A 27,985-nucleotide genomic window follows, 5' to 3' on the forward strand; every position below is an offset into this window, starting at 1 on the left:
CCAAAGGGAAATTATTGAAAACAAGATTCACTCCAGGGCAGGAGTTGGATAAAGGATAATCCAGGGGTGAGAAGACTCCCTTGCACCAGAAGACTCCCACCTAGTTCCTGTTGCCTGGAGTCTGTTTAAGGAAGGAGAGAACGTTTTATTCCACAATGAGAAAGAAAAGACTTCAAATGCAGTGGAAAAGAAGTCAAGCAAATGAGTTTTTTCTTGTTTTTGTTTTTTTGCAGAAGATTAGCTCTGAGCTAACACCTGCCACAAATCCTCCTCTTTTTGCTGCGGAAGACTTGTCCTGAGCTAACATCCATGCTCATCTTCTTCAACTTTGTATGTGGGACTCCTGCCACAGCATGGCTTGACAAGCGGTGCTAGGTCTGCACCTGGGATCCGAACCGGTGAACCCTGGGCTGCCAAAGCAGAACCCTGGGCCACCAAAGCAGAACGTGTGAACTTAACTGCTGTGCCATAGGGCTGGCCTGCAAATGAATTTTTAAGGTAAATAATTATGATAATTTCTCCTCTCTCTCTCTCTCTGTTTCTTTCTCTTTTTATTCAACCAATGGTTTGAAAACCTGTCCCTGTCTTTCAGGCACTAACTCCATTCCTTCAAGTATGTATTTGTGAACTAGATAAGGACTTTGTCTTGGAGTAGCTTGTCTGATGAGGGATGGGGTTAAAAAGTCAGCAGGCCCTGGGCATCTGAAACTGAGTACCAAGAGACTGGAGATCCTGAAGTCAAACTTCTCAAATTCCACAAAGAGACCTCAGGTACAGTGTATTTTTGAAACAAACAGAAATAGGGTTTAAAAATATGTGCTTCATTTAGAGCCTGGAGCAGCCTTTACAAGTGCTCTGTCAATTAGAAATTACCATCCCTGGAGCTGAGACTAATATTTCTGGAGAGCATCTTGCTTTTGGCTAATCATAGCCCCACAGGAAAAATCGGAGCAGAAGAGATTGTCTGCAACTTGTATTTGCTCTTCCCAGTATAATAAGAAAGAGGGATTTCCTTTTTCTGTGTAGTCTGAAAAACAGCTTTCACTACTAAGACTGAGTAACCTAACTGTACATCAGAATTCATGTTTTTTCCTTCCATAATATAGTTGTCCAGCCAGGGAATACATTTCCCAGCACCCCTTGCAGCTAGGTGGGTCCATGGACTGTTTCTCATCAATGGAATATGGGTGGAAGTGAGGTGTGTACCCTCTGGGCCAAAGCCTTTATGAGACGGCCTCTTTTTCTTCCTTCTTTCTGGCTACATGTAGAGGACTCTGTGCTCTGGGAATGGGGAGTCAGATGAAAGGAGTCCCAGCCATGAAACTTGCCTGCCAACCAGGAGCAACTGCATTGAGGGTTACGTGAATAAGAACTCAATTACTGTGGGTTCAGCCCCTGACAATTTGGAAGATATTTCTTGCAGCAGCTGGCAATATGTTAAGCAATATTTATACCTTGCGTTTTTTACAATATATAGAAATAGCAACAGTTCTTCAGGGAGGTCATATCTCAAAAAGCTTCCTCACTCTCCCCATCTTGGTAGCCCCTCCCTAAGTAGCTCTGATGAAAATGGCATCAGAGGAATTGTGTAACATTCACACTGCAATCAAGATGCCCAGGCCTAGAGCGCATGGCCTTATCAGCACGTCTGGGGCTTGGGTGTGTACATCATGCAGTATCTGGGGAAAAAATGTGCCTTCTGTGGCTCTGAAGCTTGTACAATTTTAAGTCCCTATTTAAGGAAAAGATACAAAATTATGCATATACATTATGTACAGGCCCTTGGAAGGGGCTCTGAAACCTCAGTTTTATTTGCATCCCTCTAAATCCACCCCTCATGCTTGTAGAAGAAGATGGGCAGCAAGGGAGGTGGTCAGGCCAAAAAGAAATAAGGCTGCCTACACATGTTTCCTCTCTCAGCTAAGGGTCTTGATACGCAATACTGTGAAAGCAAAGGACTTTGCAAAACTGTGTAAACCTCGAGAGTGCTGCTCCACCAGCAGAGGAACGTGGAGGTGTGCAAAGTGACTGTGTAGAGGGCTTCTTGCCAGTCTTTCAAATAGGATCCCAGGACAGAATTTAATTTATTTAGAAACATTAGTTATATGACATTTCTTGCACCTGGAATGTCATGGTCAAGTCCTGCCTTACACATGAGATTCTGCCTCCTCACTGCTCCTCATTTCACCTGGAGTCTCCCCTCAGAGCTCTTTTCTCTGTCTGGCTGCTCCCTGAATGATCTTCGCCATTTTCATGAGGTCCCCCTTCCGTAGATAACCCATCTCTCTCACACACCCATGCCTGTCTCCCCATCTGTCTGATGTGTCTGTCTAAATGTCCCACAGGCCCCTCAAATGCAACATACACTGAACTGCCATCATTATCTCCCCCTGTTCTTCCTCCTGTCTCCCCTGACCCAGCAGTAGCACTGTCATTCCCAGTCACCAATCCAAGACCTTCAAATCACGCCAGAAAACTCATTCTCTCTTCCCACCCCTAGCAGGTGCCATTTCTATCTGGGGCTGGCTCCATAATTTACAAGGCTCTGTGCACAATGACAGTGTGGAAGCCCTTGTTCAAAAAGTAGGAAAAAATGCCTTTATAACTACTAAAATATTAAGCTATTTTCTTCTTCTACAGTCTTTCTTGTGGGTGTGTGGTTTGTTATTGTGGCTTTTAGTTGCTAGCTATTGCTGTTCTAAGTAAAGAAACATTAGAATTTTTAACACTTAGCATGAATTTTACTGTTCATCTTTGTGCAATGTTCAATGTTTGTTTTAAATGCAAAAATAAGAGCATTGAGCTTGTGTGTGGAATCACTAAACTCACATCATTTGTATTTCACAGCTCATGCGTGTATTCCATTCTTACCAGAACACCGCAAACCCTGCACAGAATTAACTTGAATGTTTTTATTTCTCTTCTTGGTATGTGTACATTCTACTAACACAATCTTTGGCTTATTCATAAGCAACAAAGGAGTGAAGGAAAAGGAACTATGGGTGCCCTTATCTTTTTCTTACCATCTATGTCATTTTCAGCATAAATTTTTGACAAATACAGGCAGGTAACACAGAAAGGATATGATAGGATTGTATTCGTAGAACTCCACTGACTTTTTTTGCATTTGAAGCAGTTTGGTTCAAACCGGAAGCATGATTTCTAGGGACTGTCAGCACCCACATTTACTCAGTCATAGATGTAACTGGTTTACCATGTATGCACCCTGAGTTTTGCTGAGCTCCTATGAATATGGGTCCACTGGAAATCTGTGCTCATGGGGTTTCACAAATGTTGTATGTGCATGGAGTGTCAAGGAACGATAGACACAGTATGTGCATAGTGTGCCTGTATCCTTTCCTCATGAATATATTCTGTTGGTTCATTGGATTTCACTTAAAAAACACAAGCTTACTGGACAGCCACATAGAAAAGAAAGAAACGGGACCACTATCTTCCACCATACACAGAAAGCGACTCAGAATGGATTAGAGACTTGACTGTGAGACGTGAAACCATAAAACTGCTAGAAGAAAACATAGGCAGTGAGCTCCACTATGTCAGTCTTGGGGATAATTTTTTGCATTTGACACCAAAACCAAAGGCAACAAAAGCAAAAATAATCAAGTGAGACTACATCAAACTAAAAAGCTTCTGCACAGCAAAGGAAACCATCAACAAAATGAAAGACAGCCTATTGAGTGGGAGAAAATATTTGAAAATTGTGTATTTGACAAGGGATTAATGTCCGAAATATGTAAAGAACTCATGTGACTCAATAGAAACAAAACAAACCAATTTAAAAATAAGCAAACAAACTAAATAGACATTTTTCCAAAGAAGGCGTACAGATGAACAACAGATACATGAAAATGTGCTCAACATCACTAATCATTGGGAAACTCAAATCAAATCCACAGTGAGATATAGCCTCACACCTGTAAGAATGACTATCATCAGGAAAACAAGAAATAAGTGTTGGTGAGGATGTGGAGAAAAAGGGAACCCTGTGCACTGTTGATAGGAATGTATATTGGTGCAGCCACTATGGAAAACGGTATGGAGGTTCTTCAAACAGATAAAAATAGAACTACCATATGATTCACCAATTTCACTTCCAGATATTTATTCTAAGAAAACAATAACACTAACTTGAATAGACATATGCAACCCCATGATCATTGTATCATTATTTACAATAAACAAGTTATGGAAACAACCTGAGTGTCCTTCAGTGGATGGATGTATAAAGAAAATGTGGTGTATATATATGTATATACAATGGAATATTATTAAGCCAAAAGAAGGAAGAAAATACATTTGAAACAACATGAATGGACATCGTTATGCTAAGTAAAATAAGTCAGACATAGAAGGACGAATACTGTATGATGTCAGTTATATGTGGAACCAAAAAGATACCTCATAGATACAGAGAACAGATTGGCTGTTGCGAGAGGCAGAGGGAGGGCAGCGGGAGAAATAGGTGAAGGGAGTCAAAAGGTACAAACTTCTTGTTATAAAATAAATAAGTCATGGTGATATAATGTACATCATGGTGACTAGATTTAATAATACAGTATTGTGTATTGAAAAGTTGCAAAGAGTATAGATCTTAACTGTTCTCATCAAAAGAAAAAAATATTTGTAACTATGTGTGGTGATGCATGTTAATTAAACTTATTGTAATGACCACTTCATAATATATACAAAAATTTACTCATTGTGTTGTATACCTGAAATTAATATGTTATATGTAAGATGTTAATTTAAAAAACACACAAATAGAAACACAAAATTCTTAAGAATTCCAAGATGGCAACAGCAGAGCATTAAACCAAGTGTGGGGCCCTTGTGAGTGCAGGGTGCTGTGCAACTGCACAGGTGACACCCTGTGAAGCCAGCCCTGTTTCTTTCTCTTTACTCCCTCTTGGAACTACCCCTCCTCTTCAGCCCCCTGGACTCTGTCTAAGTCACTGTAGTTTCTCCCTGAGACTGTTACAATACAATAGTTTCCCCATTTCCTGTTTCCTTTCCTATTCTTCCTCCACGTTGTCCTGAGAGAGACATTCATAGAGCACACACTTAATCTGGACCTCTAATCACCTGTCCCTTTAAATCCTTCCATGAGAATAAAGTATAAAGTGCTAAGCATGGCGTCCAAGGCCCTCTACGACCTGTCCCTATCTGGCTCTACAGTCTCCTCTTTTCCACACCCTCAACCCCTGACACATAGTCTTTATACAAGCAAACAACTGACTGATGGGTAGTGTTGCCAGATTTAGCAAATAAAAATACAAGATTCCTATTCAAATTTGTCCCATGCAATATTTGGGACATATTTAAAAATTATTTGTTGTTTATCCAAAATTCAAATTTTAACTTGGGCATTATCTGTATTAGCCACTCTCTCTTTTTCTCCAAGTCAATCCTCAGTGGCCACCCCCTCCTGGAAGTCTCGCTGGCCTCTCCCATCATTCCCCTTATCACAGCAACAGCATATTGCTCCTTGTTAGTATAGTAGGTGCTGTTTGGCTCCAGCAGACTCTGGCATGATGTCAAAGCATGATTTCAAAGTCCAGAAAGAGTCACTCTTCATTAGCTCTAACATTACTTAATCTCTTTCTGCCTTACTTCCTGCATCTGTAAAGTGAGCAAGATGAGGACGGTGCTGATGATGGTAACAGTGCCTGCCTCTGAGGGTTGTTATAAGGTCTGAGGCATTCACACGTTTAAACCACTTAGAATGATTTCTGGCACATGGAAAATGACATTATTTGCTGTTTGAATGATTTGGCTGGGAATCCTGGCTAGCAGGAACTGTGTTCTATTTATTGCACCCCTGGCTCCTCATACAATCTCTGGCACACAGTGGGGTGTGCTTATTGAATGAACTTGTCTGCTTTAAACTCCAACCTAGAACATTGAGAAGGAAGATTATAAAGCTTACTTGGCCTATGACCTTATCTAGGGTCAAGAAGGCTCCTGTTGACAGGGCTCCATCTTTCCCAGGTCCCCTGGGAGTTCTTCCTGGGGCAGCTCTCCACCCTGGCTTCTGTTGCTTCCACACACCTGCCTCTTTCTAGGTCTCATCACCCCCCTGGCTATGCCCTTCTCCCATCTCCATGGCAGTGTTTGCTGGGTCTGCAGCTGACCCGTCTCTGCAGGCAGAGATGGGGCTACTCTGTAGCCCCCTGCCTGGCCTCTCCTGGTCCAACATCTGGGCCAAGCTCTTCTGTTCCTGTGACCCAACTGTACCAAACTAGTGAGAATAAACATCGCATACCTCTCAACTCAAGGTGCTAGAAGACAGGGGAAGTATAAGGACAAAGGGGAGATGGGCAAGGAACATTCTGTGTGAGGTAGGTATGGGAGAAAGCCTGAGAGGGAACAAAAAACAATATTATCCTTTTCATGTTACTCTCTTCAGGCAAATAAACTCTGGGAGCAGGACAAAGACCTCCTGTGCTTTGGCCAAGGACCTTTGCCCTGTTGTGTGTTCTCTGTGGCTGGTACTTTCTCTCTTGTTTTCACTGGCTGGCTGTGGTCATCAGGGGCCTGCACCAGTCTGAGTGGAGATCCTGTTCCCCAGGGTCAATGTGGGTGGCCATGGCAGGCCAAGGCAATGAGGTAGGGCCTGCTGTACAGCAAAAACTGTTCAGAGGTCAGGCTTCACAGTCAGACAGAGCCGAGTTCAACCCTGGCGTTGCTGCTCACTAGCTCAGGACTTTGATCCACTCACTCAACTTCTCTCATCCTCAGTTTCCTTGAAAAACTGAGATCATAATACCTCTCTGGCAGGTTTGGTGCAATGAGAAGTATAAACAAAACTCACTCCCTAGGGCTTACTTGAGTCATGGGGATGCACACAGCCCCTAGAGCAGGGGGAGCACTGAATAACTACTGGGTGTTATTATTGGGGTCTTAGAGAGAAGGCGCAACAAGGATTCTGAAGTGTGATCTTTTCCCAGGAAGGAGCAAAGTGTAAATGAATGAAGAAGTTCTTCCCTTCCTCTTCTGTGATCCTCCTCACTTCAGAGAACTCTCTAGTTTTCACATGAGAAGGTGATGAGAGGCTTAAGAATTCTCTATATAGGAGAAAATGTATGTGTGTGTCTTGTGGGCCTAAAGCTGCATATGCACAGCACTTCTCATGTAACTGAAGAAAGTGTCAACATGGTAAAGAATGGGAGATGATGAAGATTTGGGAGGCATGGTTGTCCTCCATAGTCCCCAACTTTGTTAAACATATTTTCACATTACAATGATTGGTAAGGCATTGTTGGATCTGAAGAAGACTGACAATGAGTTGGAATAACAGTTACTAAGTTTAGTCAGAGAGTCCACAGCTGTCACTTTGGTAAGGGATGTTAAGGAAAAGAGTCATTAAGCCACCCTGGATCTGGGTGTTTGCTTGTTTACGTAAGTTGACAGGGCAGGGATTGAACGGAAGATGAAAGGGATCCTAGACACATAGTAGCAGCAGGGCTGAATGAGAATATCCTAGAGACATGCATTGTTCTAGGAAGAATAGTCTGCAGCCAATCGTGGGAATGTTCGTTTCATTGTTGGGGTGGCAGCTATTCTAGCTGCAGAATAAATTTTTGGCAATTGTGGTTCTCACTTCAAAGGATTAGTATCAAGCAAGCGGTGGGAGGAGGGGATAGAGGAGAAGAGAAAGAGTTGAGACTGGAAGCAATTTTGAAGAAAACTGATGATGGAGCTTAAGGAGTGCTGCCCACATCAAGAAGTCACACCGAGAAGTGAGACTGCAACCCTGCCTTCCACCTTCTCTGCCTCCTCCTTCTCTTCAGACCCCACCTCTCCCGTCCATTTTGGTGCATTCCTTTCCTGTGCCTGGGGGTCCCTTGTCCTGTTCATAGACCTCCGCCCTTACACCACCCTGGAGATGCCTTCAACTTCTATAATTGGAAGGATCTTTTGGAGAGGAAACCTCTCTGTCTAAATTCAAAGGTAAAACTGTCAGTTTAGGTCCCACATTTCTGGGACCAGGGACTCTTTTTCCTCCTAGGGAGCCTCCAAATCTGACACTCAGAGTTAAGCAGGAGCAACTTAGGCCCAAGGAAAGATCACTAGAAATTAGAAAACCAACTAGCTCTGAGCTTGGACAAGTCCATTAAAGCATATTAGCCTAGATTGGCTTCTGGAAAAGACAAGGAGAAAGGGAGGGAAGAAAACTAGATGAGTGATATTGTGAATTCTGAGGAAGCCTAGGTTCTAAATTGGCTGAGTTGATAGGGTGAGTGGAGTTCCAGGTACCTTCTCCTGCCTTATAAAGTGTTTTGAACATTCATAGGAAGGAGAGACCTTTTCTGGCCATGAAAATCAAAGAAAGCTTTTGTGGATGAGGTGACATTTAATTCATGAACAAACGAGTGAGATAAAGCATCAAAACAGTCACAGTGCTGGTAGGAAATTGGGCACAGTCCAGAAGGCAACTGAAGAGAGTTTAACGAAGGGGCAATTTGCAAAGCTCAGGGAAAGGTTTATGGAGGTCACCAACAAGAAACCGTGACCTACCATGGGTCTACAGCAGGAACCATCACCAGTGAGTCTGAAGGAGCAAGGGGAGAGTATTTTGAAAGGATATGAGACTTAAAGCCATGGTAGAGGGTCCTGACAGAGCTGTGGCTTCTAGAGCAGGAAGGCAGCCACCGTCACCTGCTGCCCAGTAGGGAGGGAGCTGGGGGAATAGATGATCAGAGTCTCTGCCCTTCCGGCCTCTGGACCTTCTCCTGTTGTCATCTCTTGGCAGATCTCCACCAGAAGCCAGACTGCAGAGGCTGCTGATAGAGTCCTCAGAGGTCAGCCTGTGGGGCACAGAGCTGACTTGAAAAGAGTTGGGAGTGGATTGAGGTGAGAGAGGGGGAGAGAAGTAGAAATAAACAATAACCAACCCAGACATCTCTCTTCAAGGATTTGCAATATAGAGAGACTCTAGATATTAGTGAATAATCACATTATCTGGTAAATTGGAGTAAGAGTTATTAGGACAATATCTTACATTTGCTGAGCATCCCGTACTGGATGCTGCACGTATAACCTTGTTCCATCTTCACAGCATTCCTATGAAGCCGTCACCATGGTTCAATCTATTTTGTAGAGGAGGCTTAGAGAGATCAATAGTAAGCCCAAGATCATACAGCCAGCAAAGTTGGTGGAGCCACATGTGAATCCAGATGCTGTAACCCTAGAGCTCACACACTTAACCAAAATGCAGAGCCCCTTGTTCAAGAGCACAGTTGTTAATTGTGTCTGTATCTGTTGAGCTTAAATACTGCCACAGTCAGAGTTTCAGATTTTGAAGGGAAGCTTGTAGAGCATTTACCCCACCAAAGTTGACTGAGGGTATTAATACTCATGACTCATTTGATCCATACCTTTCCTAGGTTCTAACTGCTCCAGAGCTCATTTCTCTGGGTTCATCCATTCTACTTGCCACTACAGTTCTCTCCTAATAAGAAAATTGAACCATCTCTGATTTCATCCCTACCTGACCCAGCTGCCTAGCAACAGCTCCTTTTCCCCATTGTCTTCCACGTTCCTGCAAATCCCTTAGGATCAAAGAAGTAAAAAATGTTTAGCAGATGCATCCAACATTGGGCTTTATTTTTGGTTTTGTTTTAATACAGCATTGTTTTTGTCCAGCTTGTTCTCTTTTTTGGGACCCCCAGTCGCATCATCTGCTCTCCCCAAGCACACACATAAGGGATTGCCAACAGGTCCACTGAGCTCAAAAGCCTCTTGCCAGCTACTGTAAGTGCCAGATGGGCAGTGCTGTGGTGAGACTGACCAGCCCAGGTCTGTGTGGGACAATCTCTAGACTTGGCTTCTTTCCCTGAAATCATTGCTATCTTACAATACAAATGTATGGGGAAGTGGTGCACCGTCCAGAGTTCATCCCTGTCATCACATGTTTAAGCACTGGGGGCAGACATGGACACATGGTGGCATCAGGGCCAGACATAAATTGACATGGAGTTCTCAGAGGAGCCCTACTTATGGCAATACCCGGCCCCTGAACACTCTCCTGCCTCTGACAGTATAACAGTTTGAGATACTGGAAGCAGTGGAGAGTCCTGACTGGAGCCCTGGTGCAGCCCAGAGTCTCAATCACAAACTGATCCAAACACTGAGTCAGTCAGAGGAGCAGAGAGATGTGAGTGTCTGAGAAAGGGCTGTGGGGAGACTGCCACGCGCGTGTGGTTGAAGGACATGGGAGGGTGTGAGCATGAGGTCAGAAGGCTCCCTGAAGGAAGGGCTCTCTCTGACTCTTCTCTTTACTCATCCTACCCAACTTCAGTGCTCGGTACAGTGCCTAGGTCACAGCAAACAGACAGGGGTCTCTGCTTCTAACCTAAATTCGCTTATCTTGTCTCCTCTGCCTGCTGCCTTGCTTGGCTTCTCTGTTTCCCAATTCAAGCTCGAAGTGGAAAACAGTACTCATTCATTCCACTAATATTTACTGAGAGTCCCATGTGTTTAAGGTTGCCTGACTTAAGAAATAAAAACACAGTGTATTTTTTCTGGCAATCTGAGTACCTTCTGTTTTAGGTGCTGGGAATCCAGCAGAAGACAAAGCAGACAAAAATTTATGCTCCAGTGGAGCTTACATTCAAGAGCAAGGAGAGAGATAATAAACAAAGAGAAATATAAATTGATTATAGCACGATAAGTTTTATGGACAAAATAAAGCAGGTCTCAGATTGTGTCTATTCGCCAGACTTCTGAGGGAGAGCACGACCCATCTTGAGGTTAGTCCAGGGTGCTCCTTTACTCACATGTCTCCACCTCGTCTTCCTCTTACTGGTTGGTAACCGGCTCCATGGGCAGGGAGTGACCCCTGAGGTGACTGATCTTCCGGCCAAAATGTGAAGGACAGCGAGCTCCCCTGCCCCTCTCCCTGGAGGTGAGACTCAAGCACATGGAGGTACAACAGCTGTAGGTGCATCCGCTCTGGTCATGGGCTCGACAAGGACGGGACCCATCAGCACCACAGAAGAGAGGCCTGTAGCACTTCCACTAGGAGATGCCAAGTCAGTCCTTGAATACTCGCCATTTTACAAGGAGGTGACTTCACTGAAGCCACTGCTGGACAGAAGGAGGCAGGTGAGGACTCTGTTTAAAGGGACGGAGGGTATGTGTGTGTGTAGTCCTCTCTCTTCATCTTAAGTCCTTTGCAAATGATCTGAATCACTTCTGGAAATCTCCTTTGATCTTTTTCAAGCACCACATAGGCAGCATTTCTTGGGAAACAGTATGTTCATCTGTTTCATATTTTATCTAATATCTGCTGCCTTTGTGTGAACCACCACAGCCTGCTTCATCCTCAACACTGTAGGAGAAAGAAAGAAAGAAAAACTGCCAGGAAAAATTGTAAGAGACTTTCAGATCATCGAAAAGCTGACTGGGTATCGTTTCAATGGAATACCTCACACCTGGGATCTCTGATTCTGTAGGAGTATGCCCTTGTTTCTTTTTCTAGGCTGTTTTATAACTTTGTAGAGACAGATGTTAACTCATAGAACACTGACAGTAATACAGATGATTCCTGTCCATGGCAATGCACACGACTTCTCTTTGATAGAGAATATAAGTTTCTGTAAATCAAATCCTCATTTGAACCATTCTTAAGATTTTACTGGGTTCCTCATTAATTAATAAGCTAAATGAAATCTTTGACACATGTTCTTTTTACATATGTATCTTTTTTGAAAATTATCTTTTAGCAGGACATACAGGGATTTCACTCTAAAGTTGTTACCAGTAGGAAAGAGCTAGTAAATCATACAAAACAGCACCTAATCAGGGTTAAACTTTAAAGAGGAAGAACACAAACACAGCAAATGAGGAAGTTGTCTGTGGGCTTCTGTGGAAGATAATGACTAACCAAACAGAAAACATGGTGTTTAAGTTTCAGGACAAACTAACAGAAACTACTTCATTAATAAAAATGCCACTGTATTAGGAAGATAATAACACCTGATTTTTCCCTATTCCTTTAATCTTCAATGCAACAATGTTTCTCAGCTATTTGGAGGAAATTTGTTCTGGGGCATGCATTGGACCTAGACTGTTATGTTTATGTCTCTTTGTGACTCTGTTCTGGCTGTAAGGGTACTTTTTGTTTTGTTAATTTAAATTTTTCTATGAATAGGATATTTCAGTGAATTTCTAACACCTGTTTGAAAAGGCTTTCTAGTCACATGGAATCCTTTTTCTGAGAGACAAACAAAAGATTCACAGTTTCATTTTTCTCAACTCTATGGTTTTTATTGTATACTTACTAAATGACTAGTGTGTGTTGGGTGCAGAGGAAAATTCACAAGAAACACATGCATAAAAGTTCATCTAGATGGTCAAGTTCTTTTCTGAAAGTTTTCTTCTTGATCTGGCAGTGTCAATAGCACGGGTAACGTGATTGAACTCTCCAGTTTACAGGCAGGAATCAAGACAGACATGAGATGGCTTGTCTGAAACCAGACATGGAAAAAGCAGCAGAGTTAGGACAAGGATTCAGCATTCTCATTCCTACTGTCATCCTTTCCTGCAAAAAATATACTGCATTCCACAATTGCACGTAACTTGAGGGTCTCCCACTTTCAAGATGATTCTCAGTGGAAGACACCTCTTTCCATGATTTGAGGAAAAAGGAACAGTGTCCACCCATTCCTCCAGATCTCAGTTTCAGATCAAAACTTCAGGAGAAAATTGTGCCTCCTTGATTTAAGTACCAGGGTATTTTTTATATATATATATATATATTTTCCCAATGACTATGTTTCTTCATTTCCCAACCATCTGTGGAAGACAATGGGGCAAGGCTGGAGTCACTATCGCAGACAGGCCCCTCCCTTTCATTGGGCAGGAACAAGAATCTTGGAGAGTCCTTGAGGCATCCTCTGTGCCTCCAGCACTCTGCTGTATTTGGTCCTATTCTACTCTTCTCTGCAGGAATAATACTCAGCAATTCGAGCTCAGGCACTCTCTTCCTGAAGGACTATCGTTGGGTGGCAGCTCAGACTTCAATCTTGTTTCTTCTGGATCTTCTCCTGAGGGGTGCACTGGGTTTCATCTGGAAACTTCATTGGGAGAAAGAGTGAGAATGCCAGACCAAAGGTAAAGCAATCCGAAGACCTAGGCAGTGAGGTCCAAAGAAGACTGTGGAACAGGCGGTTGGACAGAGGGAAAGGGAGAGGACAAAGATGAAGAAGATCAGGGGATGTTTTAATTGAGCTGTTTAAAGCAGTCCTTCCTCACTCACTACCACCAACCCTGCTCCATTTGCTTCCCCACCTGTGATCCTGACTGTGCCCCAGTGTTCCTAGTTCTGGGACAGCTCCCAGGACTCACTGCACACACAGCCCAGGAAGGGGTCTCCCAGAGGCACTGATTACCTTCTTGTCCTTTTGCAGAGAAACTCCACAGAGAGCTCAGTAAGTTCTCTGCTTCCCTCTCCTCTGTGTAGGATTTGAGACCCTCTCAAGTGCCAGTTATCTCATGAGGTTTCTTTGTTCTACTTGAGGCTGGAGAAAATCCCAGAAAGTGGGTGGTGAGTAAATCGGAATTCTCGGTTTTACTCTTAGACTTCACCTGCCTCATTTAATAGGTGAATTTATCCTGATTTTTTTCCCCAGAGGCCTTGCTCGTTCCTATGCAATCTCAACTTAACCCGGGTAATCTCAGTATCTCTGACTCACACCTCATGGATGACCCAAATGTTTTTACAATGTTTCCTGTCAGCCTGTTCTTCCTCCTGTGCACCCTTGACTCCTCAAGGCTGCCACCACCCACCCAGGTGGGCTTCTTTCCCTCCTACCCCTCAGGGAAAGTCCTTTCTACTGCTTAGCCCAGGGCCCCTTATCAGCACAGACTGCCTCTCACATTTTTTTTTCTCTTCTTTTATCACAGATCCCTGGGACTCAGTTTACCACAGCCCTTCTCTTCAGAGCTGTCGCCAATGACCACTCTACCCTCTGGTTTCTGCTTCCCTTCCTCCAAGAGGTACTGCTGTCCTTTTCCTCTTAAGACTTTGAAGACTTAAGACTAAATAAATATCAGGAAACAGACAAGAAATCTGGAAAACAACCAGCATAAACAACACATTGATTATGCTGATTGGTTCCTCTATGATGTCCACTGGAGCATTCAGGGAATCCATATTTTATTTTATATCTTCCATTGTGCCTTTCATTTGATTGGTTCTTCTTTATAGTTTCAATCTCTTTTGTGAAGTAGCTCCTGAACTCATTGAATTGTTTCTCTGCATTCTTTTTTAACTCACTGAGTCTTTTGATGATAGCTATTTTGAATTCTCTATCATTTAAATAACATATTTCTGTGTCTTCACTACTTATTTCTGGGTACTTGTCATTTTTTTTCTGGTCTGGAAATTTAATATAATTTTGGATACTGCCAGAGGGCGTGACTTTGTTCTTTCACATGGTGGTATTATTTGGTCACAGTTACCACCTATCGCCACTGGGTGGTGATCAAGAGCTGCATATTCTGAGCCCTCTGCATTTGGGCAGGATCCCTGGCGCTGTAGCCGGTGGTCAGAGGGTGGGGGGAGGGTTGCTTTCTTCTGCATGCTCTCAGGATTTTCTTGCTCTGCCCTCACTATCTGTTCTCCTGGTGTGTTGGCCTGATGAATTCACCCCAGCAATAGCTTTCACTTCAGTAGGGGCTTTGCCCCTAGGTTGCAAGGGAACTTGGGGACCTTTGATATTCCCGAAAACAGGCATCCCTCCCTCTCTCAGAGGCTGCACACTGTCCCCAATGGCAGTCTTTTGGGGGAGAGAGCCAGATTTTCTCTTACCCCATTCCACCTCCTCTAAGGGGGCCTCCAGCCTCTCCAACCTCGGTCGTATGGCTGTGTGGATCTCCCAGACACCTTTTGTGTTGTGCAGATGTCCTCTGTTGGAGTATGAATGTCTTTTTCATTGTGTGGTGGAAGGGACAGATCACTGGGAGAGCTCACTCTGCTATGATGCTGATGTCACTTTCTCCAGATTCAGAAACATTTTAATTAATGCACATCTTCCTTTCTTCATACATTAAAACTTTTAAATTTTTCTGCATAGTTCTGCTCATGAATCTATTATGATGTAAAAGACATAAAACAGGCATATATAATGAAATATTGCCTATACACAAACATATATGTGAATGATGCAAATAGGTAAACACAGAGAGAGGTAAACAGTGTGAGAGTGAGGGCTGGAATTTTTCCTCATTTTATAGAATCCAATATAGTTTCAGTTTTCATTCTAACCTCCTCACTGGTTTCTGTCCAGCAACTGATAAGAAACACCCCTCTGAACCAATCAAAAAACTTATTTTATCAAACAGAGACTCTGTTACTGTATCTCACAGTGAGCAGCCTTTCTTTCTCTTCCCTTTCTTCAAGAGAAGGCTGTTAACTATAATAGAGAACTACTGATTCCCTTCACTCTGTGGGCTGTGATCTTCAGATGGGAATGCCAAGTGGTAAGTGGGGGGAAATGGTAAAAGCCAGGGCCACAGGCCCTGGAAGGAGAGAGGCTAAACACCTGAGAGTGGGTGCAGGGAAGTCCTCACCCAGAAAAAGGGGTTTGGTGCTTGTGTGTGTGGTGAGGGGATGGGGGTGAGGAGGCAGTGCAAAAGGTAAGGACCTGCATTGGGAAATTTGGAGACGAGCTGAATGAAGGACCTTAACAACTGCATGTTCTTAGGAACTTACTGTGGTCAGAAAGGAGCCAAGGACTCTTATAATCTCTCCTGGTCATCTCTGGAATATATCTTAATAGATTATAAAAAGAGATGTGTCTTAAAATTCATATGTAAAGATGTTCACTAGAGAATTATTGGTAATGTAGAAAAAACTGAACCAACCTCTGTATACAACATATGTATACATATATGAGGATGGTTAAACAACATATTGTCCTATCATAAAGGGATTTCCCTACAGTCATATGAATCAAGCTTTTAATAAAGAGTTTTTATTAAAAACCGAACACCATTCAATCCAATTTGGATATTTAAATTGTATCTACATGTTGCTGTTGTAGAGTTTACGATGATGAACAGGCTTAAACATAAATCTTTTGTTAAAACCTGATTATTTTCTTTAAGAGTAATTCCTACATGTGGAATTTCTGGGTCAAAGGATGAAACATTTTTAAGGCATTCGGAGTATATATATATACATATATATATGTGTGTGTGTGTGTATGGACAAAATACTTCCAGAAATATTTATAATCCCGTGAAATGAAGTATATGTGATCATTACAGATCATTTAAATTTTATTCTTTTATATTTTTCTCCATTTTAAAATTGACTGAAATTGGAGCAAAAAACAATAAATATCCTAAAAGATAAGTGAAAATATATTCCCTACTCTGAGGACAGCAAAGAAAATGTTTCCTATTATAATAATAATAATACTTTCCTCTCTCCAGCAGCATAGAGAACAGTTTGAAGAGAAGAGGATGGATTGAAAGGCAATATTCTGTCCGAGGGTGTGTCCAGGTTTCAGGCAAGCGTCCGAAGGAGTGCCCGCTGCACAGGCCTCTGCTCCCTTGTCCCCCTGGCACTTCCGGGACTTGCAGGTACTGTGACTTGGGACTAATGCCTGTCTGTTTTTGAGGAGTAGGTAGTTTCTGAACAGTTAATTATGATGTAGTTGCTATACTTACTTGCAACAATTTTTAATTGTTAAGTTACACACGAAAATTTTTAAAATTTCATACACTCAAATAATTTTCAAAATATAGAGCACAAAGGAAAAAAGTATTTTTCACTCAGTTCCCAATTCTCAGTGTAGCATGTGTCCTTTTAGACCTTTTTAAGGCAATGATATATACATTTTTTTTAAATAGAATCATTAGTATTGTTGTGCAATGTACTTTTTGTTCACTTAATATATCCTGATTATCTGGGTTAGTGACTGTAAATTAGTTTAACTGGCATGTTGAATTTCTTCATAAGGATGAGTCATTATTTCACTAACCAGTCTCCTATGGATGGCTAGTTAGGTTGTTGATCACTTTTTTACTTTTAAGAATAATGCTGCAGTGTCATCCTTACACATGCTTTTATCTCAACCCATGCAAGTGCTTTACTGGACCAGATATCTGGAAGTGGAATCACTGGGCCAATTCTGCACATTCTAAAGTTCATATTTCACATTGTTTCATCTGTGAATGGAGATCAATAGGTTTTGTCACATGACTTGAGATCACACATCTTGTGATTCATAGAGCCACTAATTAGTTTCCACTCCCTTTCTGTTCCTATACCTAACACATAATGGGCCTAGCATTCAGTGTGTACTCAGTAAATATTTGTTGAATGAATGAATGAGAAGATAAGTGAGACCTGATCTTAGTCCTAGCTCTCCCATTCACTAGATTTGTGATTCAGAAGTGGTGGCTTCAGCCTCTGACTCACTGGAGTGTCTAACAGGGAGTCTGCCTGGATTTTAACTAGAGTCAGATGGAGGTGTGATTTGAACTGGGTGATGGTCTTAGTTTGGGGCTTAGAGGAGTCCACAGTGTTGTTCTCTAGATGGGTATAGCCTCAAGTCATTTATCAGTACCCCATTCCAGCTGTCATCTTCAGAGAAGAAGATGTATGATGGGAGAGCACCAAGGGAGGAAGCTAGGTCTAGAGATCTCGTTCCTGTCTCTGAGTAATCCTCCTAGGCCTGCTCTCAGGCTCTCCACTATCTAGGGATGCAGCCAACTCTGGGCTGGTTAGGATGGAAGCCAAGCTAGAACTCCAGCTAGAATCATGCCTTGCCAGCTGGCAAGGACCCCACACTTCCCTTATCACAAAAGTTCACATAGATGCCACAGACCATGCCTAAATGATAGTGGAATTTCTTCTCTGAGCCAAGATAAAGTTGGGAACACTGAGCTGGGAGTGGGGAGTTTCAGGGTCTCTGCATCTGAACTGAGAGAAACTTATCACCTCCTAGAGGCGTGAGCTTTCTTGGGCTGCTGTTTGCTCCTGGCCTGACATATTTGTCCCAACTTTGCAAGTGCCAGTTCTTACAACTCTGCCTTGAAAAGACAATTCTCTAGCAGTGGAAAGATGGAGACCAGGGAACTTATCCATTGCTGGTGAGCTCAAAGGCCATGTGCCAGGAACATTCATGAACACCAGGGAAGTGGGAAGACAGGAAATGAATGATTTCCTTCCAAGGGATATTTCTCCCTGAAAGAACAAGTGTGAAAATTGTGCACTGAGCCACACTGAGTTGTTAAACTTTTACATCCACATCCAGGACATGCTTGCTCCTTGAAACCACTTATTTGAAAAATGAGAATGAGTATATTAATATAGTCATGTCTCAGTGGGACACAGGAGACCATCTCTGCTCTCTAAGACATACCAAATGAGAAAATCATTGAAGAGGTAGAAATTTGTCTTCATAACTCTTAACCTCCCCTCCTGTCAATAGCAATCAGTTACTCTGATCATCTAAATTGATTTAAAATGCTAGTGAGTATTGATGCATTGATATGTTACCCCTCATCCATTAACTCATTCAACAAATATTTACTGAGGGTTCCATGTGAGCCACACACTGTTCTAGGGGCTCATTACACATTGGGAAACAAAATAGACCAATATTCTTGCTTTGTGGAGCTTCCATTCAAGCAGATGGAAACAGACAGTAAACAAATGATATGTTAGATTGTCAAAGTTCAGTGGGGAAAAGAGAGCAGGCTCAGGTGGATGAGAGAAGTTTGCCATAATCCTGTGGTCAGAGAAGGTCTCATGGAGGAACTAACTTTAGAGGAAAGACTTGAAAGAGGTGAGAGAGTGAGCCTTGTGGATGTCTGGGGGAAGAGGGTTCCAGGTAGAGGGAAGAATCAGGGCCGATGTCCTCTGTCCTGGCCTGTTCAAGGACCAGCAAGAAAGGCAGTGTGGCTGGAGCAGATGTGGAGAGTAGGGGAGATGAAGTGAGAGGTTCAGGTCCTGGAGGGCCATGTTGACCATTGTGAGGCCTTCAGCATCTATTTAGTGAAGTGGGAGCTACTGGAAGGTGCTGAGCAGAGGAGGGACATGATGTGACTCAAGGAACATTCTGTCTCATGTGTTGAGCTGTAGGGGCCACGTGTGGGGTCACTGTAGGGGACACCTGTGGAATCAGGGAACCCAGAGAAGAGGGTCCTGAATTAATCAGAGTGTGATGCTAGAGGCTTGGACCTGACTGTAACAGGGAAAGTAGAAGGATTCTGAGCATATATGGACAGTAGAGGTGAAGATTTCCAGATGGGTTAGGGTTAATGTATGTATAGTTACTACTACGTACATAATATTTATATGTTAAATGTATGCACATTTAACATGACGTATTTTTATGGGGGATTTTCTCTGTTGGAACTCAAGGGTTAAGAGACTCCCAAGCAGACATTTTGGTACAAGAATATCTTGAGACACCACACTAGTGACTGTGTGTCTCACCCTGAGTCAGCACTGGGGAGGTGGAGGTTTGAATTGGAATTCACCATATCCTTCGAGTTCCAGGTCATGGTTTCTGTCTGACTCTTTCCATCATCTCTCTGCAGCACAGACGAAAATGGCAAGTTCCCTGGATTTCCCTCTGCTCAGCCTCCTTGTTGGCTTCGTCTTGTTCCAGCTGCTTACCCCTTGCTCAGGTAGGGAACATTCTGCTTTTACCTATCTGAAGCAATTACCTATTAGTGCCCAGTCAGAACCTCTGACAACTCCTCATGCCTAAAAGTACCATCCTAAACTGAAGGTTCACATGCCATTAAGACAAATTGTACTTCTGCTAGGACCTGTTCCTTTCTAGGATTTTCGTACACTAATTCTCACTGCATGAGATCATCCCTTTACCCCCATGGTCTCAACTCTCTCTGATGGAGCTTCTCCTTTTACTGACCAGCTCAGTTTTCTGTGATTGGACCCCCTGAGCCCATCCTGGCCATGGTGGGTGAAGATGCTGATCTGCCCTGTCATCTGTCCCCAAAGATGAGCGCGGAGACCATGAAGCTGTTGTGGGTGAGATCCAGCCTTAGGGAGGTAGTATATGAGTATGCAAATGGGAAGGAAGTAGAAGACCAACAGATGGCAGAGTATCGAGGGAGAACTTCGATTTTAAAAGATGACATCACTGAAGGGAAGGCTACTCTCCGAATTTATGACGTCGGACTCTCTGACAGTGGAGACTACCAGTGTTATTTCCAAGATGAAAACTTCTCTGAAAAAGCCATGGTGGAGCTGGAGGTTGCAGGTGAGCCTCCCAGTTTAGTTCTGAGCTTGTTTCTTATGGGACCGGGACAGGATGGGATGCAGAGTTCATCTTCCAAATCCACTACAGAGCATCCTGGCTGGTCACTAGGAACTGACTCCACTGCCTTCTCCCTTTGTTTCTCTGGGCCTTTGGAAAGATACAGGATTTCCCCCAGGAAAAAATCTCTCCTGTACCCTATAATATCAAGTAAGGAGCTCCCTCATACTGGCCACTTGAGTCTAAGCAGCGAAGTGGAAGATCAGGGATAGGGAGGATAGGAAAATATCTCCTCAGTGACGGCACACTGTTGTTTGGGTTCAGTTGTATTACAGATATCTTCTATGACCCCTCCAGGTACACACATCTGTGTGTCCTGGGAGGCTGAACTGTAGGACAGTACCTGTGGTATGTTCTCTAATCAAAGGAACCGCGGAACACAGCCAGAGTTGACCAAGTTGTGTTTAATACCTGTTACAGGGAAGGAGAATGCACACCGTGTGTGAATTATGTGGTGTCTCAGTAAGAGGGTTTTAGAGAAGACTTGGTATAAAATTTGGGCTCGTGTTAGGAGAGTTGGGAAAGGGTTTATGGAAGTGGGTTTTTGCTCTGAATTGGATACTTTCAGGAAGGTGGGAGGTGTGATTCTGTGGGTAGATGTCTTAATAAGTCTCATCTAGGAAGAAGATTAGAGTGAGGCTAAAGCTGTAATTGTTCAAGGAACAGCAGTCACTCATAGCCAGGATAAGGAAATGTTTGATCATGACTGTGGTTTAGACAGTGTTCATGTTTTTCTCTGTGTTCAAAGAGGATTGTTGAGTGGTCTTGTTTTTGTCTTGACCCATCACAGTGACAAAGTTCCCTTGTCTGATGTTGATGTTCCACAAAATTCCTTATGTTCAACAGGAGCACACCCAGACCAGACCAATGTCCAGGTGTCAAGGGTTGCATTTCTCTTTCTCAGGGCTCTCTCTTGCCCTGTGGCTTCTGGCTGGGTTTGGTCAATAGGGAGACATAGCAGAAGATGGAAGGAGGGAAAGAGGAGAGAGGTCTAGCTAGTTTTTCCCTGGCATTCTCCCTGTAGGACCATCTCCAGCTGGTTGTGTTCCCTTCCCGAAAATCACAGCTCTTCTTAAGAAAGCCCTCTATACATGACACGCTTCTTTTAGGTCTTCAAAATAGCTTCCTCTCCATCTCCCTTCGGGTTAAGGGTGATTCTTAACATCTCCGTTGTTCCTGGCCCTGGAGTATTGCTCTATCCCATGTAGTTTTCCCATCAACATGACCACACTTTTGTAAACAGCTCCTTAATGAAATCCTCCTTGAATTAGCTAATGTGGGTGTGACATGAAGTTCCTGTTGAGACCCTCACTGATACAGGATACTGCAAAGAATTCAGGCTCATTTATCCTTCCACAGCTCTGGGTTCTGATCTTCACATTGAAACGAAGAATTATGAAGAGGGAGGGATCCGTCTGGAGTGCACTTCCGCTGGCTGGTATCCTCATCCACAAATACAGTGGAGAGATGCCAAGGGAGAGGACCTTCCAGCTGTGGCAGCATCTTTGGTTGCAGATAGAGCAGGTCTGTATGGAGTTGCATCATCTGTGATCCTGAAAGGCAGCTCTGGGGAAGGAGTATCCTGTATCGTCAGAAATCCCCTCCTCAGCCAGGAAAAGACTGCCAGGATTTCCATTGCAGGTCAGTACTCTGCTTAGCCTCAGGTATACTGTGCTGAGCTATAGCTACTGAAAGGAGAAGGGTGTGTGATTCTCTGTTGCGGACTTGGGTCTCTGCAGTGAATATAAGGCACAGAGCATGATCTGCAGCCCCTTCTTACAACACAGATTTTTTTTTCCCCATAAAGCTGTTTACATGACAAATATTTACTGAGTATTTCCTGTGTGCCAGGAAGTGTGACAGGCAATGGGAACTGAGGGAAAATGGTAAAGATCAGACCCTTAATCAAAGACCAACGACAAAATGGGAATAAAAATACATACATTTCACATCTTAGAGAAAGAGCTAATCTTCTTAGAATATAAAACTACCCAGTAGAAAAAAGAGCAAAATTCAAAGAAGAGGAAATAACACATGAGATGATGCCCAATCTCATTCAATGGAGGAACATATTTTAAAATATTTTCTACTGATGATATTGGCAACAAAACAAAACAGAACAAAACTAAAGAAATAGATCACACATTCTGATGGTAGGATTGTGGGGAAACAGTCACCTGTAGACATTTGTTGGTATAATTTGATATATTTTGGGTATAAATTGGCACAACTTCTATCGGGGGCAATATAGCAGTATTTTTCCAAATATTTATTGATAAAAAATCCCACTTCTAGCAATTTCTCTGACAGAGGTACTTGCCTTCATATGAAATGACCCCTGTAAAAGGTTAATTAATCATAATAGCAAAAAGTTAGAAACTATGCAAATGTTCATCACTGGGGATCTTTTATGCAATGGAATCTTGCACAGCTGGGAAAGAAAACACTGACATTCTCTATGTATTAATATGGCAGGATCTCCAAGATGAACAGAAAAAGCAGACGCAGAGTAGTTTGTGTAGAATGCTGTTTTGGCGTAAACAAGAAAAAATAAGAATACTATTGAGTTTTTAAAATTGAATATTCACTTGCATAGCACTCATTATGTGTGAGGCACTTGATACACATTAATTTAATCCTTTTACTTATGAATGAGGTACTATTATTACCCCATGTTTCAGCTTAGGACACGAGGAACAGAACGGTTAAGTAATTAGTCCAAGATCACACTGCCATTTAAGTGGAGCAGCCAGAATTTGAATGCAGGCCCTCCAGCTCCAAAGTTCACATTCTCAACATCTGTATTAAGCTGACTAATGAGAATCTAATAAATGGGGAGAGGGAGAAGTGAGTAGATGGGAGACTTGGGTGACTCTTTATATTTTTTTGACATTTGAACCATGTTAAGTGTAACCTATTGAAAAACTAAATTAGAAAGGACATATGATTCTGATGCTCAAGTAAATCATATTCACATGTGAGAAACAAGTAATACCAGACAAGTAATAGTATTATGTTATAGGAAGAGTTTTCTCTCAGACTTTAGGAGGAGAAGAATTATTTAATGTCATGAGATCAACTCTGTTTTCCCAGCCCTGGGGGTGAGAGGCTAAAGCTCCATTCCATTGCAGACCCCTTCTTCTGGAGGGCCCAGCCCTGGATCGCGGCTTTGTCAGGGACCCTACCCATCTTGCTGCTGCTTCTAGCAGTGGCGAGTTACTTCCTGTGGCGACAGCAGAAGGAGAAAGAGGCTGTATTCCAAGAGAAAGAGAGAGAGCGTGTGGCAAAAGAAAAAGCCCAGGCAGAAAAGGAGCAGGAAAGAAGGGAAAAAGGTATCAGACCAGGGAGGGAATCTAAGGGTCTGGCTTACTGGAGGGAGCCCCATGACCTCATCCCCTCCCTACCCTGTGCACCCACCCCTGCACTGGGTCATTTGTAAGTTTATTTTCCTGAGGAAATCCTTGATCCATCCCCATAACGGTAATTTTTTCTTTCCTGCTTATTTTCCAGAGCGCTACTGGACTCTATACTGTAAGTTCCTATTTCCCCAGAGACCACAAATGTCTTGATCTCTGCGTTGTGTCTTAATGACTCTTCACATTTCTTCCATGCAGGGGGGACATAGGTCCAGATCATGGCTCGTAGGTGAGTGGCTCTGACATTTTCTCTGAATTTCCATCTCAGACTCTCCGTTTGGATATTTCCCAGCTCCTTTCCTCACCCCTAACTCTGCCCAGGGCTGAGAAATATCCTGGATCCCTTTATAGAGGGAAAGAAATAAGAGTGGCTGACTGCAGTATGCATGAGGGAGTCATGATTTTTTAATGGAGAAAAGGCCTTTCAGTCTCTCCAGGAGGGGCCCACGGACTTTCCAGCCCAGCAAGGCACCAGGGATTATCCAGGGTGCACTTGAAAGGAAAGGAGGAGGAGAGGAACGGAACTCTTTAGATGAAGGGTCTTCTCTATGCTGGGAACTTCAATAGTTTCTTTACATAGTCTGTAGGCTGCTGAGAAGAAAACAAAGAATGTAAGATTTAAAAGATTTAGAAAATCCGAGAAGAGGGATAGAGAAAAGTATCTCTTAAAAAAGGTATGGCCACTGTGGCTCAGTTGTCATAGATTAATTAGAGCTCTTTAAAAAAAATAGTATCCAAAATTTCTTCACTAAGTTGCCCAATGCTTTTCAGAAGTAGGCAGGACATAATACAGTTTAAGAAACATGGATTCTAGTACACATACACATACGCAGACACAGCGACACCTATACCCAGGTATGGGAGTGTAGATACACACAAAATGGATCTGCCATGTCTCAGCTGGGACATCGCTTACATGGTGCCTGTGGTATCATCAGCATGCAATTGATGCTCTCAGACTTGATATTAAGGAGGAGATGGGAGGAGATAATAGAACAGGCAGAGAGAGAAGGTAGGAATGGTGGGGGTGGGAGTCAAAAAGAAAGATTAGATGGGTGTAAGAAAAGACAAAGGACATGACTCAGAAACGACACAGTTCAAGTAACATCTCTAATTTTCTTCCATTGTAGATTGAGTAAGAAATCTGAGGAGTAGGCTGGTGAGTGACTCTGATGTCCAAGAGTTTCCTGGCACATGTGTACTAAGCATTTAAACCTTTTCTCTGCTGTGTGACCCTTTGGCATTCTTAATAGGAATAATCAGATCTGGCCCAGAGGCTCATTTTCTGTGGGAGAGGCCACCTGTGCTTTTCTGGAGCTTTAGAAATGATCTTCCAGATACAGCATCTGGGTATTTTCAGCCAGCCCTCACCCTGCTGGCACAGCGGCCGCACCCTACCAAAGCCTGGTCGTGTTGTCTGCATCCCCAGAATGATAGGTGGAAGAAAGGGCATCATTTTTAGAGGTTATTCAAAAAACCAACAAGAAAGAGATGGGATGTTCAAAGTGGCTGGTTGAAGAAGGTTTATCAAAGGAACTCTTTACAAAGATGGGAAGGGGATTAAGGGAAACCAACAAAGGAATGTGAAGTGCCCCAGGGCTCACAATGGTGGAGAGCTGTCACCACCCCTAGGCTTGAAGGAATAGGGAGAGGGAGCAGTTCCTGCAGCCCAGAGGAAGCTATAGCTCAAGGACAGGGCTGCCTGGGAGGAGTCATGTCTTTGTGAGAGCATCACCATCTGATGCTGGCAGGGAGAAATGGGAGGAAACAAATGTTGTGCCTCTCTCTTCTTGCTCTTTCCAATCTTCAGCTAGTACCTCCCATTGTCCAAACCCAACAGGTAACCAGAGGCAGGGGAGCCCAGTGATGATGTCCATAGAGGACAGATTCCTGGGGCCCAGAAAAGGGTAGAGGAAGGAGGAAAGTGGATCTGGGAGCACAGAAAGCCCCAAATATGCCTCTGGCACAGAAAAGGCATGGGGCTGTTATAACATCAGGCACTTCCTCCATGCCCAGCCCTAGGCTACATATAAAACATATGATGTCTTTTTCCATTCTAGAGATTAGCATTTTTCCCCCATTTTTCGGATAAAGAAATTGAGGCTCAAAGATACGATACGGCTTGAGTGTATGGAAAAAGAGACTGTAAAAAAGAAAAAGTCATTCAGCTCAGGAGTGGTAGAGCAAGGATGGAAGTATAAATCTATGTGACTATAAAGCACAGATGGACAGAGATATTTGGAGGCAGGAAATAGGAAAAAGATGGAAGGAAGGATCCAGGTTGCAAATGTTGGGTTAGGCAGACCCTGAACCTAGGCATTATACTCCACTGAACACAAGACCGCTGGGCAGTTCTTTCGGTCTTGCTGAGAAGGTCACATTCAGGGCAGGCTGGGGTGACTAGGCTCTGGACTGGGACCTTCTCAGCAAGACTCTAGTCTTGAAGGCTGGGACTCTCAGTCTAGGAACAATGACTGACCCCACAGCCTATCCCCAAACTTTCTGCAGGAGTGATTCTGGACCTGGACACAGCAAAATCCATCCTCCCTGTTTCTGTTTCTGAAGACCAGAGGAGCCTGCAGTGAACAGACACATGCCAGAATTTTCCAGACAACCCTAAGAGATTTGTTATGCATTACTATGTGCTTGGCTGTAAGAGCTTCACATCAGGGAAACATTTCTGGGAGAAGGAGGTGGGAACAGTAAAAATGACATGCTAGGGGGTGTAGAGAGAAAAAATTGGGTTGAAATGTCACCCAGAATGGATTCTGGATTGTGGGGCTGTCTGATGGAAAAAACAGGTGGGCACTCACTGACCTCTGGACCAAAATGACACTTGCCAGCCCTCCTCAAAGAGTGGCGGTTTTCCTGGACTATGAGACTGGTGAGGTCTCATTCTACAATGCCGTGGATGGATCTCATATCTACACCTTCCCGCACACCTCCTTCTCTGGGCCTCTGGGCCATTTTCAGAATTAAGAAATTGGATCTCACTGCCTTGACAATTTGCCCAGTGCTGACCTGAGTGCAGTGTTCCCTTTTTCCTGACCTAGTGTCTGACCTTTCCCTGAGGCCCACAGTGACGCTAGGCTCAACTTATGGGAATGGGGACCCTCAGACTGAACTAACATCCTTGCTTCCCCCTGCCGAGCCTGGAGCTGAGGGCCTACTACTTCACAGCAACACATCACGACAATAAAATACTTACTAAATGCACACACTGTGTGAAACACTTCACTGATGTTAATTCCATTATTCCACATGGCAGTTGAGTTTGTTACCACTTTATTGTCTGCTTTCTATAGATAAGGGAAGAGGGGTACAGAAAAGTGAATTAACTTTCCAAAAGTGACTTGGAAAGTGAATAACAGTCCAGATTTGAATACCAATAACTAACATTTATAGATAGCTTAAAATGTACTGGGTGCTGTGCTAAAGGCTTTAAGTGAATTTCACTCATATAATCCTCACAACAACCCTGTGAGGTAGTCTCACTTCAAGAATGTGGAAACTGAGTCAGGGCCAAATTCAGTAACTTATATAATTCATACAGAAAGTTGTGCTCCAGGGAGAGGTTCAGCCCCTGTCCCACTCCCACCCCCAAGCCTGTTCTTCTTTTCCTACCCCATTACCCCAGGGGAAGGGACCATGTGCAGCCCTGAGGTTCTCTTCCCAGGGCACTTCAGGGTGAGGATCACTGTAGGTGACTATGGAGGCCACATTCCACTTGGTTCCCTCAAAGTCGATTGTCAGAGCCATAGGTCCAGGACTTCATTGGATTGACTGCAGGGTGACGCCATCCAGGGAATGAATTTACAGGAACTACATCATACAGGATGTGAGGGGACTAGAGGCCAAACTCTTAACTAATAATGGGCGCATGTGTACCTATTCTGTCAATGCAATGCATGATCATGGAGCCAGAACCAATCCTCCTGATGAAGATTATTTTAGGCTGGTTACTTTTAAAACTGCAGGTGAGAAGGGGGCTGGTTACTTTTAATAAAAACAACTCTGAGGAGTGGAGTTTGCTTGCCCTTTGTTGGGAAACATTTACATTTGTAAGGGAAACCTCCATCTGTAAAAATGCCTCCCTCTCTGTGCCAGGAAGAAGGGGGATGACCTTATCTCTAGAAACTCTTAATCAATGCCAAAGGCAAGAACTTAAGCTGTTTACTGTCTGGCAACCTCATGTAACTGTGTAACTGCCCCCCCCCCTCCCCCCCCCCCCCCCCC

General features: G+C 43.4%; 1 protein-coding gene and 1 pseudogene across 11 annotated transcripts; both read left to right on the forward strand.

Annotated features, from left to right (window-relative positions):
- Window positions 1-233: 233 nt before the first annotated feature.
- LOC138919429 (butyrophilin subfamily 3 member A2-like) lies at window positions 234-26,965 on the forward strand. Of its 11 annotated transcripts, XM_070244215.1 has the most exons (12): window positions 13,088-13,140; window positions 13,490-13,573; window positions 13,933-14,025; window positions 16,471-16,617; window positions 19,588-19,677; window positions 19,929-20,276; window positions 21,693-21,974; window positions 23,465-23,665; window positions 23,844-23,864; window positions 23,948-23,978; window positions 24,880-24,908; window positions 26,258-26,965. In XM_070244215.1, the coding sequence occupies exons 5-10, from the start codon at window positions 19,599-19,601 to the stop codon at window positions 23,956-23,958; spliced, it is 942 nt and encodes a 313-aa protein (XP_070100316.1). In that variant the 5' UTR covers window positions 13,088-13,140; window positions 13,490-13,573; window positions 13,933-14,025; window positions 16,471-16,617; window positions 19,588-19,598; the 3' UTR covers window positions 23,959-23,978; window positions 24,880-24,908; window positions 26,258-26,965. The 11 variants fall into 11 exon arrangements, 8 of the variants coding, with proteins under 8 accessions (XP_070100318.1, XP_070100316.1, XP_070100317.1 ...); XM_070244217.1 differs by lacking the exons at window positions 13,088-13,140; window positions 13,490-13,573 and adding an exon at window positions 234-498; XM_070244216.1 differs by lacking the exon at window positions 13,088-13,140 and having other exon boundaries at window positions 13,475-13,573.
- On the forward strand, window positions 24,641-26,965 carry LOC138919692 (butyrophilin subfamily 3 member A3-like; annotated as a pseudogene).
- Window positions 26,966-27,985: the final 1,020 nt, after the last annotated feature.

Source organism: Equus caballus, chromosome 20 (genome assembly GCF_041296265.1).
Source record: "Equus caballus isolate H_3958 breed thoroughbred chromosome 20, TB-T2T, whole genome shotgun sequence".
Classification (NCBI taxonomy): domain Eukaryota; kingdom Metazoa; phylum Chordata; class Mammalia; order Perissodactyla; family Equidae; genus Equus; species Equus caballus.